The sequence below is a fragment of the Triticum aestivum genome, chromosome 7A (genome assembly GCF_018294505.1).
Source record: "Triticum aestivum cultivar Chinese Spring chromosome 7A, IWGSC CS RefSeq v2.1, whole genome shotgun sequence".
Classification (NCBI taxonomy): domain Eukaryota; kingdom Viridiplantae; phylum Streptophyta; class Magnoliopsida; order Poales; family Poaceae; genus Triticum; species Triticum aestivum.
Genome location: NC_057812.1, coordinates 713,715,272 through 713,732,103, shown reverse-complemented (window position 1 = coordinate 713,732,103; position 16,832 = coordinate 713,715,272). Strand labels below are relative to the sequence as shown.

Sequence of the window (16,832 nt, the reverse complement as noted above, 5' to 3'; positions counted from 1 at the left end):
TATGTAGGATTTTATGACTAACCATGTGAATGACCAGTTCCTGTCATCTCTCCAAATAGATATAAGCGAAGCAAGAGAGTTTAATTCTTTCTACAAAAGATATGCCCGTGCTCTAACAAATATAAGTGAAGCAAAAGAGCATTCTACAAATGGTGGTTGTCTAAGTGAAGAGAAACAGGCAATCCAAACTTCAAATGATATAAGTGAAGCACATGAAGCATTCTATAAAGCCATACTCAAAAGATATAAGTGAAGTGCAATGAGTATTCTATAAATCAACCAAGGACTATCTCATACCAGCATGGTGCATAAAAAGAAAAATAGAAACCTAAATGCAAAAGACGCTCCAAGACTTGCACATATCGCATGAACGAAACGAATCCGAAAACATACCGATATTTGTTGAAGAAAGAGGGGATGCCTCCCCAGCATCCCCAAGCTTAGACGCTTGAGTCTCCTTGAATATTTACTTGGTATGTCTCGGGCATCCCCAAGCTTGAGCTCTTGCCTCTCTTCCTTCTTCTCACATCGAGACCTTCTCAATCATTGAACACTTCATCCACACAAAACTCCAACAGAAAACTCGGTAAGATCCGTTAGTATAATAAAGAAAATCACTATTCTAAGTACTGTTGCAAGCCAATTCATATTTTGTTTTTGCATTGTTTCTACTGCAATATAACTTTTTATGGCTTAATCCACTGATATAAATTGATAGGTTCATCAAACAAGCAAACTATGCAACAAAAACAGAATCTGTCTAAAACAGAACAGTCTATAATAATATGAACATTCACCATACTTATGATACTTGAAAAATTCTACAAAAATTAGAAAAAATAAAAATGTAAAAAGAATCAGAACCATTTGACGTTCCAGCTAAAAATGTAAAATCGCGCACTATAGCCAAAGTTTCTGTCCTGCACCGTACAAACCATCAAGCAAATGTAAACATCCTAAAGGCAAACCTTGGCACATTATTTTTATAACACAATGGAATTGTACAAGGGGATAATTATTTTTATTGAAAAGTTTCTGTAATCAAGATTCACAAAGTTTCCATGAGCATGAACAAAGTTCAAGGCTAGCTCCCACTTCAACAATGCTTATCTTTCTCACTTTCGCTTTCCTTTTTGAAAAGGTTTTGGGTTCCCCTCTTTATTTTTGTTGTTTTTAAACTATATAAAAGCACTCAACAGAAATAAATGACTCTCTAAAACTTTCGGGTTGTCTCCCTGGCAGCGCTTTCTTTAAAGCCATTAAGCTAGGCATATAGTGCTCAAGTAATGAATCCACCCGGATCCCAAGGTATATCAAAGCCAATTCTAATTAACAATGATTTGTAATTTAGTGGTGAGCACAAGGTAACATATATCATGTAATGACGAAGTCTAACTCTCTTCCTATGCATCGGCATGTCATAAAAGAACAATTCATGCACACCTAGTAAAGGCCAATGCATAGTATAAACAGTTTCTTGCAATTCTATCATATTGGAAACATAGAGAGGTGGAGATATAGTTCCTCTCTCATAATAATTGCAAGTAGGAGCAGCAAGCACATGCATATTATATCTATCAAAATCATCATGTGCAACGGTAAGAGGCAACCCATCAATATAATCCTTAATAAGTGCAAACTTCTCCGATATAGTGTAGTCGGGAGAATTCAAAAAGATAATAGGACTATCATGCGTGGGTGCAATAGCAATAATTTCATGTTTAACATAAGGAACTATAGCAAGTTCATCTCCATAAGCATCATTCATATTGGCATCTTAGCCACAAGCATAACAAGCATCATCAAAAAGGAATATTTCAAGAGAATCAATGGGATCATAACAGTCATCATAGCAATCATCCTTCGGTAAGCACGAAGGGGAATTAAACAACGTATGAGTTGAAGAGTTACTCTCATTAGAAGGTGGTCACGGGTAGCTAATCCGTTCTTCCTCCTTTTGTTCTTCGCTCTCCTCATCATCTTTTTCATCCAATGAGCTCACAGTTTCATCTATTTCTTTTTCCATAGACTCCTGGAAAATATTAGTCTCTTCTTGGACAGCGGAGTAGTACTCAATATATGGTTCAACATAGGCATTAGAAGCATAATTATCACAACAATATTTAAGTATGGCAAAATTTTCAGATTTGTAAAGAGTAGCATCATACTTTTCAATCAAAGAAACAATTTCATAAGCACCCTTAAAAGCAACAAATTCTTCAATTTATTGAACATCATAGTAACTATAAACACCCTTAGCATAAGAGGATACGATTCCATTATCACTAAACAAACATTGGTAGGGAAGGTGTTTCTTAGGGTCTTCAGAACAACAAGTATAATAATATATTTCACATAAATTCCAAGCATAGCATTGCAAATGATGAATTTGATCCAGTAAAGTTTTCCCTTTTTCAGATATTCTGTGTCGCACAAAACAAGCATGCTCATCTAAAAATTATTTGCCCTCAACTAAGCTAGTTGGGGTTTCAGCACGAGCACATAGGGATCGAAGATGATCCAAGTAATAAGCTTCAGCAGTGTGATAGATTTTGATTGGTTCTTCAACCATTGGTTCAGTAGGCACAACTAATTTTTTTGGTATTTTGCGTTTCCTACCCATAATTGAAGATAGGAAACAACTAAGAACAACAAATGGAAATTACTTAGTGATAAAGCAAACAAGCACACACAAGAATATTCACCCCACGCTATTGCTCCCCGGCAACGGTGCCAGAAAAAGGTCTTGATAACCCACAAGTATAGGGGATCACAATAGTTTTCGATAAGTAAGAGTGTCGAACCCAACGAGGAGCTAAAGGTAGAACAAATATTCCCTTAAGTTCTATCGACCACCGATACAACTCTACGCACGCTTGACGTTCGCTTTACCTAGAACAAGTATGAAACTAGAAGTACTTTGTAGGTGTTTTTGGATAGATTTGCAAGATAATAAAGAGTACGTAAATAAAAAGTAGGGGCTGTTTAGATAAAGAAATAATAAAGTAAATATAGCGAGTGTGGAAAAGTGGTGGTAGGAGTTGCGAAATTGCCCCCAAGCAATTGACTACTTTACTAGACCGATAGCAAGTATTATTTGGGAAAGGCCATTGCTAGCATGTCATCCCTGACTTGGAATTCTATGCACTTATGATTGGAACTATTAGCAAGCATCCACAACTACTAACGTTCATTAAGGTAAAAACCAATCATAGCATTAAGATATATTGGTCCCCCTTCAATCCCTTATCCATCAATTTCTATGCCAGGTTGAAGCTTCTGTCACTCTTGCCCTCCAATACATAGTCCTATCAACATACAACTAACCCTATGGTGTGATCCACGCGCGCAATCATATGATGGGCACCAAAGGACAGCAACATAACCACAAGCAAATTAAATCAATCATAGCAATTCATCAACCACCGATAGGACAACGAAAATCTACTCAGACATCATAGGATGGCAACACATCATTGGATAATAATATGAAGCATAAATCACCATGTTCAAGTAGAGGGTACAGCGGGTTGCGGGAGAGTGGACCGCTGTAGATAGAGGGGGGAAGGTGATGGAGATGTTGGTGAAGATGGCGGAGGTGTTGGTGTAGATCGCGGTGATGATGATGGCCCCCGGTGGCACTCCGGTGCCACCGGAAGCGAGGGGGAGAGAGCCCCCTCCTTCTTCTTCTTTCTTGACCTCCTCCCTAGATGGGAGAAGGGTTTCCCTCTGGTCCATGGCCTCCATGGCACGGGAGGGGCGAGAGCCCCTCCGAGATTGGATCTCTCTCTCTCTCTCTCTCTCTCTCTCTGCGTTCTCAAATTCTTCCCTTTCATCGTTTCTTATATTCCCGGAGATCCGTAACTTCAATTGGGCTGAAATTTTGACACGATCTCTATTCGGAAATTAGCTTTCTTGCGGCAAAAGAAGGGCTCCAACCGCCTTATGGGGTGGCCACGAGGGTCAGGAGCGCGCCTGACACCCTGGGGCGCGCCCCCTACCTCGTGGGCCCCTCGAGCATCGTCTCGCGTGGATTCTTCTTCCCAAAAATCATATATATTCCAAAAAAAATCTCTGTCAGTTTTTATTCCGTTTGGACTCCGTTTGATATGGATATTTTGCGAAACAAAAAACATGCAACAAACAGGAACTGACACTGGGCACTGGATCAATATGTTAGTCCCAAAAATAGTATAAAAAGTTGCCAAAAGTATATGAAAGTTGAATAATATTGTTATGGAACAATCAAAAATTATAGATACGACGGAGACGTATCAATCACCGACCTGCGTGAAAAATGAACAACTCACATATTGGGTGTCACAATAAGAGTTATCTAAACTCAACATCACCGCTCCTTTCTTGACCGCCTGTCTGAAACTTGAATGAATTTCACCATTGCTTGTAGTCATTCTGAGTCAAATTCGCAGTTGTCTCACCACATGTATGACCACCAGAGCCCTGGCCCGTCTCCATGCCCTGTGCATACTACACGCCTCGCCGCTATTACCGTGTCGAGCCTTCGCTGTCCTGGTCGAGTCTCAAGGGTCGCGAACCCACACCACTCAACCTCCACTGCAGAGTATCATCGATCATCACTGACCGATGACGAGTTTCACGCTTTCATCAGACCACTGGGCTCTAGTCCGAACTGCATGGCACTCGCTTTTTCCCGCTGAAATTGGTTTCGTTTCCCTGGGTCCTTACACCGTATCCCCTCAATCTAGCTCCACCTTCAACTTGACTCCATGGTAGATGATTAGTCCACCCTCGCGGCCCGTCGACTTCAAGCTCTCATGTGCGCACCGTCTTGAATCAACCCCGCACCATAGTCTTGTCGAAGTCACACATGCCCTCAGGCCCGCACCACGTGTTTCCACGCCCAGAAGTCGGTCACCATTAGCATCACACTTCTATGTCGTTGTCGCCGATCCCACCACTGTCTTCTGTACCAACCGACTTGCGTCGATCCGTCAGACTGCCTAGTCCGACCCAGCCAATCTCGTCCGACTGTATGACACGCCCAAGGCTCCCAAATCGTCTTACGCAAATTTTCATCCATCACATGATAATTCCATCTCAGCTGACATGACTTCCCGCAACGCTTTCAAGCATCTCTGTTGTGCCAACAAATTTTTCACCCTTGTCTGACATAATCCAAGGTTTTCAATTCGGACGAACTTCTTCACCTCAAACCTAGTACCCGTTGGTACCGTGGTTCTTTGTATGACTAAACATGTGAAAGAAAATAACTATTCTTCTCACGTAATGCCCAAGTACACCTAGATGTATGGGTAGCAAATTCCAATCAAGAATTACTCTTGGCTTTCACACGTGGTAGTAGTTCCCTTGGCACCAATTCCAATGCTGGCTAATTGCTTTTGCCTTGCCAACGCCTATGCAAGTATTTGGTGGATATGTATCCACTTGACGGATCTTTTCCCTTGCGCCGACTGATTTGCCTGCCTGTCCGTGTCTATGGAGACTCGGTTTCTTTTGTTTTCAAAACAAATCTCTGTCCACTGCTTTCGATTGAATTGCTTTGATCGATCATACTGCACCACGCGCTTGTAGCGCACGTCGTCAGGCCACTGTTCGCCAAGGGCCGCTCCGCGCAAGGCCATGATGGTCCACCACAGTGGTGCTTGGGTTTCCTTGCCACGCCAGATGCTGCAACGCGTCGCCCGAGCCTGCTGCTACGCCGCCATCGCCCTGAATAGATCGCCGAGACTGCCATACGTACGCACGCATCGCCTTGTGCTTCTTCCAAACACGACGCCGTCGTCAAATCTTCAAGAGAAACCTTGATCCACCGACGCGACAACATCTGCTGCCATGTCTTCAATCATACTCATTGCATCTCGCTAGATCCCATCGACAGCTTCCACGTGTTCTCCTCTAGATCAACAATTCACAGCCTCCAAATAATCTAGCTTATGATACCACTTGTTACAAATCAAAGCCGGATGGATGAAGTGGCGCCAAGCTTCTGGCATTCTCTGTGACAAGAGAGTGCCACAAAAGCTAAAAGGCAAGTTCTACAGGACGGCGGTCCAACCCGTAATGTTGTATGGCGCTGAGTGTTGGCCGACTAAAAGGTGACATGTTCAACAGTTAGGTGTGGCGGACATGCGTATGTTGAGATGGATGTGTGGCCACACGAGAAAGGATCGAGTCCGGAATGATGATATACGAGATAGAGTTGGGGTAGTACCAATTGAAGAGAAGCTTGTCCAACATCGTCTGAGATGGTTTGGGCATATTCAGCGCAGGCCTCCAGAAGCTCCGGTGCATAGTGGACGGCTAAAGCGTGCGGAGAATATCAAGAGAGGGCGGGGTAGACCGAATTTGACATGGGAGGAGTCCGTTAAGAGAGACCTGAAGGATTGGAGTATCACTAAAGAGCTAGCTATGGACAGGGGTGTGTGGAAGCTTGCTATCCATGTGCCAGAGCCATGAGTTGGTTGCGAGATCTTATGGATTTCACCTCTAGCCTACCCCAACTTGTTTGGGACTAAAGGCTTTGTTGTTGTTATTGTTGTTGTTGTTGTTGTTGTTGTTGTTGTTGTTGTTGTTGTTGGTGGTGGTGGTGGTGGTGGTGGTGGTGGTGGTGTTGATGGTGGTGCTGTTGTTGTTGTTGTTGTTGTTGTTGGTGGTGGTGGTGTTGTTGTTGTTGTTGTTGTTGTTGTTGTTGTTGGTGTTGGTGGTGGTGGTGGTGTTGTTGTTGTTGTTGTTGTTGTTGTTGTTGTTGTTGTTGTTGTTGTTGTTGTTGTTGTTGTTGTTGTTGTTGTTGGTGGTGGTGGTGGTGGTGGTGGTGGTGCTGTTGTTGTTGGTGGTGGTGGTGCTGTTGGTGCTGTTGGTGCTGTTGCTGATGTTGCTGCTGTTGCTGCTGTTGCTGCTGTTGTTGTTGTTGCTGTTGTTGTTGTTGTTGTTGTTGTTGTTGTTGTTGTTGTTGTTGTTGTTGTTGTTGTTGTTGTTGTTGTTGTTGTTGTTGTTGTTGTTGTTAGAATAAATCTGAGGCATACCGTCGATCATCCGAGGATCAAGCAATCACACGAATACGACACCGAGATTTGTTAACGAGGTTCACCAATATGGCTACACCCCGGGGCCTGACTATGGGCGCTCCTCCCCAAGATACCGCGACAATACCGCATCAGGTTGCCCTTGACGCCGGCACACGCCGCCGGCTTCTCCCGCGTTCCCGTGCTATTATGTTGACATATGCTACATCGTGTGTTTACCCCCGCTATATAAGAGAGGCCTAGGATACGAGTGTCCTATTCGGACACGACTTCATATTCTATCTAAACATAATACAACTGCAAGTCCAACTGTAACCTATCTTGTACACTATATTCGACACAACTCTAACAAGATTGATGGCAACATTTCTTTTTGTGGGAGTCATAGCAGTGACGATGTTGTTAGTTTACGCAATTAGCAAGATCAGTGACAATTAGTAGTTATTATTTAACCTTCAAGTATTATGTACCAGGATCAGTGATGATGTTCTTCTCAACCTTGAACTATTTAAGTATGCATAGTACTTGGATCAGTAAATATATAAAAGCATGTCTATCATAAATAGTAGTGGTTTTACCGGTAAATATAATCTATAAATAAATAAATAACCTAAGTATAAGCTAAAAAAGACATAATTTAAAACGTGTCCTAAACAATAACCTAAATTAAACATAATTTTAAAAACCTAAATAAAATATAAAGTAAAAGTAATAACCTAAACAAAACATAAATAAAACCTAAACTAAAAATAACAAAAATGAAAAAAAATGGCGGCATGGGGGCTCACCATCCCATGCCACCATCGAAAAGGCCCAAACCCTGAGGTGCACCGAGGCGACGCCTGGCCAGACACGCCGAACAAAGCCGTCCAGCACGTCTCTGTTGGAAATAAGCCATGCCGTGGCGGTGGCGACCGGCGTGAGAGGTCGAGTCCATGGTCGCCACCGGCGTGAGAGGTCGAGTCTGTGGCTGGCACGTGCATTGTAGTCTGACCTTTGTATGGGCATGATCCGACTAGGGTATAGGCATAGTCTAGGGTGTGTCCGACTAGTATAAGGCTGTGTGCGTGAGTGTGTGTGTCTGTTAGCAAGATAGCCGGGGAGGTGACCGCGTCGCCGCATCGGAAACGGCCGCGTTGTTCGCGTTGTAGTGCGACAGGTGTGCTGGCCGGGAGTGCGGCCGGGCGTGGCGAATGCAGCAGAGGATCGAGGCATGGAGACCGAGTCCCGTGATGGAGTTAGTGGCTCCATGCAAGAGGGCGGACGACTCAGCAGGAGAACGCGTAAGTGCGCGTAGAGCTTGCTGGAGTTGGTTTCGTGGGGCTGTGTCGCCGAGCAAAAATGCTAGACATACAAAGATTTATAAGTTTTTACAAGCTCTTTTCATCTGACAACCAATCACAAATCTTTTCCCCTCTAATTTTTAGGAGGTGGACCGTCCCGCTCACTTGTTGATCAATAAAAACTAACTCACCTGTAAAAGCCTGTAAACTGTTTGTATGTGTAGCATTTCCGGTCGCCGATCGAGGGGCTATAAACTGTTCGTGTGTGTTGTGGGGATGTCGAGTGCGTGCTCGAGTAAAGCTGTTCAGAGAGCGGCTAGGGTTAGACACCAACAGTCTCGCGCCGCCTTGTCCAGGCACAGCGCGCAGTCCGCCGCCATGACGTTCCACGGGGGCACTGCGCCACCACGCGCACCGTGCCGTTCGCCTGGAGGCTCGCGCTCGCCGCGGCCAGCTGCATGCGCCCGCCGGAGCTCTCGACGGCGCTGGCCGGGCACTAGAGACTGCGCCAGGCCGGCCAGCGTCTCCACGTCGTAGAACCTGGGTAAAGAGCTGGATCATAGTAATCGAAGATCATCCAGCGGCGCTCATCGTTGCCCTCCTCCGTGGCGTTGGCAGAGTCGGAGTAGGCCAGGAAGCACCCGGCGTTCCAGAAGGGCGGCGCGTCGGCTGCCGTCGCAGATTCCGATCCTGTCGACGGCGATGGCCAGGCACTCGCTGCAGTCTGCGCGAGTCAGGGAGTCACTGAAGCAGAGGCCTCTGGCGAACGCTGGCGCTGTTCCGTTGCCGCGGAGGAGGCGAAGGCCGCAGGCGCGGCGGCGGATGGGAGGGCGCCAGATCTGCTATTTTGCAGATCATGCCCGCAGGTGATAAGTAAGAGCGACCTCTCCGTGCATCTCTTCCATAAGTGATGTTGTTTTTATGTTTTCTTTGTAGACAATCAGGGAGAAACAATTTTAGTGAAGGTTTATGGCGCTGCTCAATTTTAGTGTGTTGGGTAAACGTTTGTTTGCATTGGAAGCTCTGGTCTCAAAGAATGTTTTATCATGGTAATAACTAACTTTACCAATCAAGCTGATTTCACGGCTGTCAAGGTAGACGACAAGCGATGGTTTGAACCTTGATGTCTCAACACTAATTCCCTAGAGATTTTGCACAGACTCTGAAGTAAACTTGCGGCTGGGTATATGTGCCGACCACACTGAAGTTTGCTGGCGAGATCGCTCGTAATATTTCTCGTCCAGCATAGTTGAGCAGTTGCTAGGGCTCTCCATTGCTAGTATCACGAGTGCTTCCCCTGCCTCCGCTCATAGTAGATTTGAGGATTCATCCTCCTAAAAAAACATCATTGTTATGCATGTTGCTAGTGCCAGAGCTAGCGCATGATACCAAGGGGAAGAAGAGAAAATATGCAGCTCGATGGGTGAGTCAAGTGACTGCACTTTCCTGAATTTAAGCCTCTAACGAACGAACGGCTTCACTAACTATTGTTGGGGGTGGGGGGGTGGGGGGGTGGGGGGGGGGGGATATGCAGAAATATGAATGAATGTTTTCAGCAATCATCTTGCTATTTGATTTGAGCATAGAATTTGATTTTACCTCCATTAAGCCGACTCATTTCCAGATGACGGAGCATTTGTTAACAAAACGGTGGGTGAACTCAACACCCACCAAAAATCAAGTCCAGATGAATTTCCAGCTATGAGAAGGTTGCCGGTTGAGCTCAGAGTATCAATCATGGAATCCTTCCCTCGCTACGCACTCATCTTCAAGGAAAATGGGATGCTTGAAGTGCTATGAACAGTGCATGGAGTTTGTTTCAGAGGATCAGGGAACTCTGCGTGACATGGTGGCCAGAGCAAAGCTGCTGATCGGCGTCGATACGGCATGAGCTCAACAATGGTCACCCGCGAGTAAGTGTCATCCTTTGGTGGATGGGGGTATATTTTACATGAATTGTGGGTGTATTTTGGATAAATAATTATCACTACATCTTAATACAGATATTTTTTTCTCTACAATTGCCACACACATGGTCAAAAGTTTCCATAAAAAAATGTTGTCAGTCAAATCAATTTACTTCAGATCATAACCCATGCCCTAATTAAGCTTCACATCATGATCCTCAAATCATGCATCCTTTACTTGTCATCAAAGAGCATTGTCACCTGACATAGTTCCTCAACCTGGCCAAGCATGGTTCATAGGAACTCGTATTTTTCTCCGTTGCAATGCACGGGCATTTGTGCTAGTCTCCATCAATATAAATAAGAGCAGGATGTAGGATTTTACCTCCATTAAGAGGGACCCCTACCCCGAAGTCTGTCGGCTTTTACACCGACAACTGCCGGGCTAGCTCTACTGGTCTCCAAGGTAGGGTTTTTAGGCCCTGTTTGGTTCAACTTTTATCGACGGATTCCGCTGCCGCGCAGCAGAATTTAAACCAAAGAGCAAACCCAGCAGGAAAAAGTCCATTTTAAACCCTAAACTCGTAGAGGTTTGGCGAAATGAACCCTCAAATCGAAATCCCGGTCGATTGCACCCTGAACTATGCAATCCCGGTCTAAATCGAACCTTGACATCATTTGAGACATAAAAGCGCTGACGTGGCAGGGATTTGTCTGGCTCGCGGGCCAAGCAGCAGCGATGTTGACCACAGCGCGCACTGGGCCGGCCCATCATACTCTTTTTCTGCAAAACGTTTCAAAAAACATGCGCCGTGACGTTTCAAACCCAGCACCTCACAGGTAATGTACGAGTGCCCTAACCATCCGGGACGACATCCGCTTCGTGATAGTTTATTTTTTTATTGTCTTTTTAATAACGATCATTTTGTTGTGCTAGATTACAGCTTGTTTGCCTTTTTGGCCGTTTTTCTTCTTTTTTAATTTCGTGAACTTTTCTTGAGTTTATGAATTTTTTTCGTTTCTGTGAACTTTTTTTCGAATCTTTTGAATTCATTAACTTTTTTAAAATAATGATTTTCTTTCTAAATTTGATGAACTTTTCAAGTCGACTAACATTTTTCAAATTTGATGAACTTTTTCTAACTTTGATGCAAATTTATCCAAATTTTTGAACTTTCCTACAAAACGTAGGGTGCAAAAACTGTCCTTACCAACCACGCCACCTCTCCTCTTCTGAATAATTTATTCCAATTTCTTAGTTTTTTTCGTTTTTATCTAATGCGTGAATTTTTTTACAAAACTCGTGGACTTTTTTGTGAATCCGTGGACTTTTTTCAAATACACGAACTCTTTTCATTTTTACAACTTCTTTCAAAATTCTGAGAACTTTTCTTTTGAAAATTTGTGAACTTCTTTTGAAAACATTTGAATTTTTTCTAAATCCATGAATTTTTTCTAAATAAACCGTGGCCTTTTTCCTTTTGAAAAATTGGTTTACGAGGTTTTTTTCGTTTGGTATTCCCTACTAAGATGTCCACGAATTTAACAAAAAATTAAAAACGAAAATATAAATAAAAAGATTAGAAAAAGAACCGAAAAAGAAAGAAGAAAAAGAGGAAACAGGGAGGAAGTGATCAATGATGCGCTGTCCTGGGGGTTACTGCCGTCGACTAACGGCAGCAGGTCACGGGTTCGAGTCACCCTATGTTCTTTTTTTTTTGCAGTTTTAAAGAATAAAAAAACTGCGCGTTTTAAAAGAAGGAAAAAGAAAACTAAAACGGGCCGGCCCAAGGGGAACAGTGCGGCGAAATGGCACCAATCCCGGCCATCCTGTGACACGTCGTTGATCCTGGTTTGCCAAACGACTCCAGGGTTCAGTTTAGACCGGGATTGCATAGTTCAGGGTGCAATCGACCGGGATTTCGATTTGAGGGCTTATTTCGCCGAACCTCTACAAATTCAGGGTTTAAAATGGACTTTTTCCAACCCAGCAGAATTCGACTCCAGAAATCCGCTGCCAAAATCTGAACCAAAAGCGGAAGCAGCCCAGGACGTGCTTTCCAAAATCTGATTCCGCTGCGGGCCAAAATTTGAAAAAGCTGTATCAGCTGGTTTGCCAAATGACCTACATCTTTTTCACATCAGACTTTACACAGCTGTTTTCCCACAGCAAATTTTTCACAGCTGCTTTTAGAAATCCACAGCTGAACCAAACAGGGCCTTATACCGAATAAATTTTGAAAGTGCGAACAATTCTTTGAATCTATGAACAAATTTCAAATTCTAAGAATATTATTTTATTTCTTTGAAAGTATGAAGAAATTCTGAATTTCAAGAAACTTTTTAATATATAAAAAATCAATGAAATTTTTTATTTGCTGAACAAATTTTAAAATAACAAACAAGTTTTTGAATGGAAGAACAATTTTTTCATGCTTTGAACAGTTTTTCAATCTCTGCGAATTTGTTGTATCCGAAAATAATGTTCAATGGCTTGAACATTTTTTGAATATGCGGAATTTTTTATAATCGATGAACAAAAGTGTTTTTGAGTGTGCAAACTCGTGTTTGCTTTTATTTTTCTGTCCCGTGTAGTACAAACAGAAAACTAGAAACAGGAACGGAAGAAAATTAGAAACAAAGACTAGTTTAGTTGGACCAGAAACAGGAACACTTTTTCCCAAATTCGCGAACTTGTTTTGAATTCGTGAATGTATTATAAAATTCCTGAACATTCTACATAAGTTCAGGAACTTATTTCAAGTGCACTTGTTTTTTTTTCAAATATGTGTTCTTTTTCATATCCATCAACATTTTTCCAATGCACAAACTTTTATCTAAGTTCTTGATGTTTTCTTGAATTGTGAATGTTTTTCAAATGCACAGAATTGTTTTTAATCTGTGAAGTTTTCTCAAATCCATGGATGTTTTTCAGATGCATGAACTTTTATTCAAGTTCATGAACCTTTTTTGAATTGTGAACTTTTTTGAAATGTGGGGACTTTTTAAAAATCCATGAATGTTCATCAAATGCGTGAACTTTTTATTCAAGTTCTTGAACTTTTTTGAATTTGTGAACTTTTTGAAATTCATGAAAAAGATTCATATACGTGAACTTTTCTCATACGCGCGAACTTTTTTGAATTCATGAAGTTTTTCAAATTCATGATTTTTTTCCATTCTTAATTTTTTTTCTAGTTCGTGAACTGATTTTCTAATTCATGATTTTTTAAACCAAAAACCATTTTTTTATTTCACCAAGTTAAAAAAACTATAGAAAAACGAGCCGGTCTGCTGCTCAACGCACCACCCATATGTTGGACTTTTCAGATCCTGTATAGAAATGCAGCTGTCTGTCCAGCCGCCACCTTTGACTTGTGCAATCACGGGAGGGGAGGGGGAGATCCATGGGGACGGAGGCGAAGGTGAAGGTGTTCGGGCCGGCGAGATCCACCTGCGTGGCGCGGGTGCTGGTGTGCCTGGAGGAGGTCGGCGCCGAGTACGAGCTGGTGCACGTCCACCTCCCCGCCGGCGACCACAAGGGCCCCGCGCATCTCGCCCGCACCGTACGTCCCGCTCGTCTCTTCTTCTTCTTCAGTTATTCTAGCAGCCGATTGAGATTTCTCTTTCGACAACGAGCACCCTCAGATTAACAAACAACGTAGCAAGTAATAACACCTTGCCTTGCGAAGATTTTGGGTAATGGTTGCTAGGCGTACAGTACAGATTCAGATTCAGAAAGTCTAGCTAGCTTAGCCATGCTTAAGATGTCCGATTGCTCAGCTCGTACAGTACAGGTTCAGATTCATAAAGTAGTCTAGCTAGCTAACCATGCTTAAGATGTCTGGTTGTTCATCAGCTCTGTATTTGCCTTGCAGCCCTTTGGCCAGGTCCCGGCTTTCCAGGACGGCGATCTCATCCTTTTCGGTGAGAGAACAGATATTCATTCAGATTTATTTATATCTCGTATAGACACACAAGCACAAGAAAACCCCCGAAAGAACAACATCTTCGTGTAGCTATAGACTGAAACTGAACAAATTGCTCTGTACAACATTATTCAGATGATTTATTTCGTACATATATGTTGTCATCCCAGAGTCGCGCGCGATTTCGAGGTACGTGCTCTGCAAAGGCGCATCCGATCTTTTAAGGGAGGGCAGCCTCGCCGAGTCGGCGGCCGTGGACGCGTGGCTCGAAGCCGAGTCCCACAACTTCGACAAGGCCATGTCGGCGATCACCTTCCAGTGCTTCGTCGTTCCCATGTTCATGGGCGGGACGACTGACCACAAAATCGTCGAGGAGAACCTGGAGAAGCTTAAGGTGGCCCTCAGAGTCTACGAGGAGCGTCTGTCCAGGTCACGGTACCTGGCCGGAGATTTCATCAGCCTGGCGGACCTCAGCCATTGCCCCATGGCTCACTACCTGCTGGCCAGCCCTTGCGCGTCGGTTCTCGATGCGTATCCGCGTGTGAAGGCTTGGATTGATGGGATGATGGATCGGCCAAGCGTGAAGAAGGTCATGGAGCTTATGGATGCGTCGTGAAAAGAGTTGTGTGGTGTGTGTACTTTGTGGAGTGGAAGTTGTCTGAGATGTGCCGGTGGAGATGATTTGTCTTGTTTTCAGTAACTGTTTTCAAGTTGAATAGTAAGCGGGATAAAAGCTATACTTCCCCTCAATCTCCTCAAATCCTTTTTGAGAGAAGTTTAACTGAACAAGAGGATTTGAACCAGGCGTCAAAGTATACCCAATTTTTATCCAAAGATCTTAATTATTTACACCCAACTTCGTAATAATGGCCCATCTCACCTCATCAGGGCATCTCCAACGCTGAGTGGCAAATTGGCTCCTGTATCCGCTTCCAAAACTATCATGTATGTCCGTTAGTAAAGAGTAATTTAAAATTCAAATAAAGTCCGATCCATAGCGCGTGCTGGATCATATGCCGATAACAATCAAAAGGAGGCAAGTATGCTTAGTTTTTACATGCCCCCTCACAAAAGAATATCAGTTTGGTACTCCGTGCAAAAAAAAAAAGATTTTCTGTCCTGCTGGACGGCAATTCGAGCCTCCACGCTCAAGGTGCCGCCGCCACCACGTAGGCAGCCTCCGCCTCCTTATCCGCCGAGTCCTCCTTCTTGGTTGCCGCCTCCAACTCATCTTTTTGCCACTACAACATCTTGTAGCGGATGGCTTGCACGACCATTCTTGCGTCGGTATCTAAAGCCTCCAAATTCAAGGATAACATCTTGGTGCTCTCCGCATCGGCTGCGACCCTCCCCTTCTCTTCGAGCATGATCTTCTTCCTTTCGAGCTTGAGCTTCTTCTCGGTCAGATTGAGGCTAATGGTCAACCATGCATCACACAACAACTCATCCTCCCGCATGTTTTGTGACGTGCAACAAATTATTCCTTGTGATGTCCTGTGCATGGACTTGAGAAATGTTAATCAAAATTAATGTGCGTGAACCAAAGTTTTGGGCAATGCAACAAATTATTCCTGTGATGCATGGACTTGAGAAATGCCCTTGAGCTGATATGCATCACTTTACTTTAGTAAAAGAGCAGGCGTTTTCAAGGGTATTACTGCAAAAGTGAAAAAGTACATCAAATAGTCTGGTAAAATAACTAACAGGATGAATGCGAGAATTACAAGGGCTAGCCTGTCAAGGATGTCGGCAGCCTCGAGCAGCGGTGATGTAACTTTCGTTGAGTCAATGCAACCAGGCTGACAGCTGACTAAGGAACCACCAGGGTTTTAGGCAGAGCTGGATTAACCCAGCTTCAAGTTGGAGCCATCGCATTGCTTGGACCCTCTCTGCATTCATAATAAGAGGGATCAAAAGTGGTGTTAGCTAGCTTCACAACCTGAAACTCATAAATGAATGTTGGACCCCCTGCATTCAGAACAAAGCCGCCATTTCGAAGTGCGAGGTATAAACTTCCATTTACACCAGTTGCGGTGTCACTGAAGTAGCCCATTCCTCCATTGAATGACAGCACCATTCCTCGACTGAATGTCGGCATGTTTCACTGCTTGTTGGTAGGCAACGTCAGTACCACCAAGGGAGATGCCGTTCACGGCAACGATTAGAGGTCCGATGTTATCTAGCCGAATACAGAAATTAGGGGATTACAGTATGATGACATGCTATTGATTAAGTGGCATAATAGGCTGAGCCGCCGACATCAATGTGTTAAGCACATGGGATATAATCGGCGAAAGTCAGTAAGAAGTAGAGTGAATTCCAATTTATAGAAAATAGCAAACCGACACAAAGTCATTATCGACTCAAGTAACAACTATTTCGATTTTGTTCACAGCTCATTCCTAGCTAAGACATAACGGCGGGTAGGCAAACAACTTGATTCAGGTCTCAAAGAAGTGACGCCGGGTAGGCAAACAACTTGATTCAGGTCTCAAAGAAGTGACGGCGGGTCATCAAACATTCTCTGGAGACAAGCTGTGTGATTACGGTAGTGTCCTGAGTCCCGACCACCTCAGAGCTGCCAAATAGTATGGCTCTTACCTCTTATTTGATAGAAACACTGAAGCTATGAACATGAAACACTGACCTTGTATCTATCCACCCATGGCGATGTAAAAATCTCAAGGG

The 16,832-nt window shown here is 43.7% G+C and overlaps 1 protein-coding gene across 1 annotated transcript; it reads left to right on the top strand.

Moving 5' to 3' along the window:
* Window positions 1–13,557: 13,557 nt before the first annotated feature.
* LOC123146933 (probable glutathione S-transferase GSTF1) lies at window positions 13,558–14,947 on the top strand. The gene is made up of 3 exons (XM_044566192.1): window positions 13,558–13,781; window positions 14,094–14,142; window positions 14,315–14,947. The coding sequence occupies exons 1-3, from the start codon at window positions 13,623–13,625 to the stop codon at window positions 14,758–14,760; spliced, it is 654 nt and encodes a 217-aa protein (XP_044422127.1). The 5' UTR covers window positions 13,558–13,622; the 3' UTR covers window positions 14,761–14,947.
* Window positions 14,948–16,832: the final 1,885 nt, after the last annotated feature.